Source organism: Carassius carassius, chromosome 27, assembly GCF_963082965.1.
Source record: "Carassius carassius chromosome 27, fCarCar2.1, whole genome shotgun sequence".
In the NCBI taxonomy this organism is placed as follows: Eukaryota; Metazoa; Chordata; class Actinopteri; order Cypriniformes; family Cyprinidae; genus Carassius; species Carassius carassius.
Genome location: NC_081781.1, coordinates 7,890,753 through 7,896,364, shown reverse-complemented (window position 1 = coordinate 7,896,364; position 5,612 = coordinate 7,890,753). Strand labels below are relative to the sequence as shown.

General features: G+C 37.2%; 1 protein-coding gene across 1 annotated transcript; it reads right to left on the bottom strand.

Annotated features, from left to right (window-relative positions):
• Window positions 1–2,973: 2,973 nt before the first annotated feature.
• Window positions 2,974–5,318, bottom strand: LOC132106598 (cbp/p300-interacting transactivator 2-like). Its single transcript, XM_059512418.1, has 2 exons — window positions 5,125–5,318; window positions 2,974–4,924 (listed from the first exon to the last, which is right to left on the bottom strand). Exon 2 carries the CDS (start codon window positions 4,918–4,920, stop codon window positions 4,240–4,242), a length of 681 nt encoding a protein of 226 aa, XP_059368401.1. The 5' UTR covers window positions 4,921–4,924; window positions 5,125–5,318; the 3' UTR covers window positions 2,974–4,239.
• Between the last annotated feature and the right edge of the window lie 294 nt (window positions 5,319–5,612).

The following is a 5,612-nucleotide window of genomic DNA, read 5'->3' as shown; positions in this document are numbered from 1 at the left end:
GCCCATGTAAGTGTCCAAATCTCTTTCATGCATTGCAGTAACGGCAGTGCATTAAGCTGTAAAAACACGATGCTTTGAAATTCACCTCTGAGCAGCAGAGCAGAACCTCCATTGACAGCCTGTTATAATGACTCTCACTTAGTATATTAAGCAATGTCACAATCCAAATCAGTGTCATAGCGTTTGGCTGTTGACAGAATGTTCTACACAGTGGTTCAGTGTCATGACTGTGTTAGGAGGATGATTGATATAGGCTAACAAAAGAAATACATAAGTGATCATTTAACACTGGAAATAATATTTAGGAACATGATCAAGAACAAAAGGTCAAAGTTTTGACAGGATACTAACATGGTCTAGTTAGCCCCTGCGGGTAGATTTTTTTTACTAAAAAGCATCTGTTTACATTAATGGCCATTTAAAAACATAAGTATATCTCAATGAAACTTTTTTTTAATGACAGAATGTTTATACTATGGCTCAAATGTTTGGGGTCAGTAAAATCTATTTTAAAAGTTTTTGAAATAATTCTCTCATTGTTACAAAGTCTGCGTGTATTTAATCAGAAAATACAGTAAAACTGTAATATTGTGAAATATTATTATGATTTAAAATATTATGTTTTAATATAATTTAACATATATTATATTCATGTGATGGCAAGGTCTTCAGTGTCTCATGATCCTTCCGAAATCATTCTAAAACATTAATTTAGTGCTCTAGAATCATCTGTCAAGCAGTTAAAAACTTATTTTTTTATATATAATATAATTTAATATACATTCTGCTGCAGCCTTTCACAGTTCAAGATAGTCATTAGTGATGGGTTTGGGACTATGTGTGTTGTCAGATGACATTTACAGCTTAGGTGATTGGCTCGGAAAGTTCTGTGGTGTGCAAATATCTCCTTGAGCAAGGCAGCTGTAGTACTATGTAGTTTTACTCTCTTTAAAGGTTAAGTGTCTCTATGAGTGTGAAAGATGTATGTAATAGTTTAAATTCATATGCTACAGATCATTGATTAAATGTAATCATTCATTAAATTTGTGAGCAGGGTATATCTGACACAGTCAAATTATTTCCCAAAAATTGATTTCTTATTGAAGACAGAAATTCGCTGGTACATTTGGCATTCCACTTCCATTCCTCCTTTTTCAATAGCGATGCCTATGTGTTTCCATAATTACCATTCTTACTCTTCTCTGCCCTGCTCTGTAAATGTAATTTCCCTTGTCGCAAATAAGATGGTTTTAACTCTACTCCAACTCCACGAGTCTCTCTTTCTTTCTCTCTCTCTCTCTCTCTCTCTTTTTTTTTTTTTTTTTTTGCTTAATTCTGAATAAAGAGGCAGAATTTGAACCTCTGCCAAAAATCTGAAGGTACAGCAGACCTTGAAGAAGAACGTGTGCCTGCATATTCTCTGCAAAATTCATCGGGGAGTCTTTTGACATTTCCTTGTTATTAGTCTCAATTATTGATATAAGCTGTGTTTAAAATTCTTTTCAAATTAACTTGCTGTAATGGATACAAAATGGTGCTCTGAATATTTGCCTTTGCAAGAACTAATGAAAGAAGGAACTTGAGAACTTAGCCATCAAGCAAACACAGTTTGACTCCACAGGCTCTTTACCTGAAGGTCTGCTCCACATTTAGCAGGGGAGCAAGAGGTTGTTGATATCCTGTTGGCTTCTGCTATTAAAAATGGCATTACGGGAACATCCATTATAAGTCAATATCACCACAGGGAAGCACTGAAATTAGAATTAGAGTGGCATCATTTGCGCAAAATGTTTATTCAATAAGGGACTTAAGATAATGTAAAAGTTTATCAAAAGTGGTTTGTTTTTTCTAGTACTTAATATTATGAACTTTTTAATTTAAATGCTGATTTACTGTTAATGAAATCAACATACTTGATCTTGAAGGGATAGTTTACACCCCCCCCCCCCATATGAATAAAATAATAATTCTGTGATCATTGACTCATCCTCATCTCATTCCAAACCCATAAATGGATTTGATTTTTATGCCTATATGACCTTTTTGGATCTTCTAAGTTTTGGTTACCTGGATTTTCTAGGGACAGAAACCTCTTGGGTTTCATTAAAAATATCTTAAATATCTAAATGAAGCAAAGTCTTTTAAGTTTGAAATGACATTACAGTGAGTAACTAATTTTGCCATTTTTGGGTGAATCCTCTTTAATACAAAAATGTAGACCTTTTAGACATGACTAAAATACCAAGACACTTATTTCATCAGCAGTTAATGTTCCTGATGCACACTGAAATTTATCATCATTTGCATAATCATATTGCATTACATAGAACTCTGGAAGAATGTTCGAGATCATTGTTAAATATGGTTCTGGATGAGGATGAGCTCTCATTTCCCACTTTGGTATATCTTGAATTCCAAATTATGCTAATGTTCAGTCTATCAGCCCTTGATGGTTTTTAGACTGTGTTTGGCACTAGTAAGCTGACAATTCCGAGAAGCTTCAATTTCACTGCAGGACAAACTCTGCTGAATGCTACCTATTTGCATGATAATTATTCATGCAGTGAAACTGGACGCTTTACCCAGCACTTGCTCTTGCATTTTAATACACATCTACAGTGAGCTTTTTCAAATGTGCATATTTTCTACCAGAACAAGACATGGACAAAAATTGCCCTAAGTGACTATAGAGGACTATAAAAGGTCATTCTTTGCTTAATAAATGCTTGATATTTGTTCACTTTCACTTAAATGTTAAGAATTCAATTAAAAACATGCTTAAACCAATTTGCTTGACAAAGTGTTGGTTAAAAAGAAACTCGCTGCATATACAGGTTCATGATGTTACAACAATAGCACTGCATTATGTTGATTAGAACAAAACTTTAATTGTAAAACTGACATGAATAGAACATCATAATTCAAATTTGGAATCATAAATGATGCTGACACCCAAAAGAACAGGGCATTGACTTCAGTAATGAGCCTCTGCTGCTTTATTCATGTTTGCAAATTAAAATATAATAAATTAACATTTTTCTTCTAAAAATATACAAAAATACTGTAAAACTTTCCTAGAAAGCCTCAACACAGTAGTATTGCCATGTACCGCATACTATAATAAGCACAGTGGTCTATCTATTTTTGAAAACCAATGAAGATGAAACTCTTCTGTGTTGGGATATTTCCACATTCCCTTCCTGGACAACATTCCAGACTATGACATTCAGGATCAGAAGGTCAGGTCTTTTCCTGGACTTTCTGATACACTGTACTCAATTAAGCATATAGAGCAGCTGGCAAATGCACACTCTCGCTCACATTCATATCACTTCCGTATATGTTTTAGGCTCTGATATACACACAAGCATCATGGAGGCAGCATGGGCCTGAGTAGATGTAGAAAGTGTGGAGAGAAGAACAACTTGAAGCATCTGCTCACAGTTCAGTGAATCTTTGAGCAGCACAGGAATCTGGTAAATATGGCCACTAAAGTTTATAGTACATTGCTGATTGAGACAATTACACACTATTATCTACAATCATGTCACATAACCACCAACATTATTTAGAATATGCATTCACTGACATCTGATATCACTGGAGGTCTCATGTTAAAAGTGTCTGAAGGAACAAAACATGATTTATTTATTTTTTTTGTATGTTGTCTGCTACATTAATACTGAACAGATATGAGTTTTCGGGGATTTCTTTGCATTTCTCACTCTCCAGTCCCTATGTATGTGATGCATAGCATGACTCCTAGGTGTCCAAACCATCCTCATGCAAAACAAATCCATTTCTGTTACATAACGGCATTAACCAGCTGATAATAGTTTACCCTTGAACAGTACTTCCATGGCTGTTTTGTGGGTACATCATTCGGATTTCAGGGTTCCCACACTTTCTAACTAATGATTTTTAATGATTTCCCCTTTCTCCAGTCATCATTGATCTGAAGGATTTAAAAAATTATAAAGATTGCATTCTTTTTTTTTACGTCAATGGAATAAAAAATATATATATTGATATTGACTACACAAATTTCAATGAACTTTTACCAATTTAATGAATCCCCATGACTTTTTCAGGCCTGGAAATCGAACTTTTGAAGTTCCCTGATGTATCCAGGACTGTGGGAACCCTGTGGTTTATGGATCTAGGAAAACACACCAGTAATATCAGTCTCGCAAAAAAAGGACAAAGCCAAAAAAAGGAACAAAAACGTAAAAGGTGAGATTAACAGCTCACTCGGCTGGGCTGTTGCTTACAAACGAAGTCTGTCATGAAATCAAACTCATTCTGTCCCAGCCAGAGCTCTGGCAACTCCTTTATTCGGTCCAAACCCATTTCTATCACCAGTGACATCAAGACCTCCTCGTCAATAAAATCCGTGTCGATAACGTTGGGGGGCAGCATTGCTGCAGGCATGTGGTGGCCAGGCAGAGGAACCCCAGACGTGTTCTGCTTGGCGTTACTGTCTCGGAACTGCTGTCCTGTCCCGTTTAACTGGTGGCTGGCGGGGTGCAGTTCGTGCATGTAATAGTGATGATGGGAAGGATGAGTGTGGTGACCGTAGTAAGGCGTGTTGAGCTTCTGCAACTGCATGCTGGCAGCGAGCTGCTGCCCTTGTCCGACAAACTGGGAGTTAAAGCGGGCAGGCAAGTTACCATTGGGGATTCCTCCGTTTATATTATTTCCAGAGGACATGGAATGTCGGATCCCGTGGTTTGCGTTTACATTCCCTCCCGCGTAATGCATGTGATCTCCCATGATAACGTTATAATGTTGTTGCTGCTGCTGCTGCTGGGGAAGCGCGTTGGGAAACTGTCCCATTCCCATCCTGCGAGCGGAGTGCTGATGCCCATTCACAGCATCTGGGAAACGTCCATGGTTCATTGCCATCATGCGGTCCACCATTCCACTAGAAAATAGTTTACAAAAGTTAATACGGCAATTTGCGTAAATATATAGTGTCAATAGATCGTTAGAGGGCACTAGGATTTGGTTTAGGAACAATTTAACATTGAAACGAAGCTTGTTTGCAATATGCACGATTAAACACACACGGGTCTAACTGTGTCATGAGCATTCATAAGCAGGCTAAACTTTGTAACCTTTTACCTCTCTGCTTGAATCTGCTGAGTGCGTTGCACAGCAGTCGGCAACAGCAAAAAGTAACTGACAATCCCAGAGATGAAAGAGTTTACAATCCCTCCTAATCCAAGTCAATAAAAGCGTATGCTCTCCAAATACAGACCGTATTCAGCGCCAGCCTTCGCATCAAAAACATCACGAAAAAAACTGCTGCATGCTTCTCGGTCAGCACTCATATACAATCAAGCCAGGGGCGGAGCAAAGCCAAGCTTCAATCTGACTACATTCACGCCTGTGGCAAGCCGATTTATCATGTAGGCAATTTTTTTTAAATTACAGGGGTCATATGATGCTGCTAAAAATAACATTATTTGGTGTAATGAAATGTGTTTATGTTAAAAAAACACATAATTTTCACATACTGTACATTATTATTTCTCCTCTATGCCCCGCCTTCTGAAACGTTTAAATTTTTACAAGGCATATCGGTCTGAAAAGCAAGGTGTGCTCTGATT

Coding starts and splice junctions, on each gene's coding strand:
- LOC132106598 (XM_059512418.1), bottom strand. CDS start 4,920: ATGGTGGACCGCATGATGGCAATGAACCATGGACGTTTCCCAGATGCT.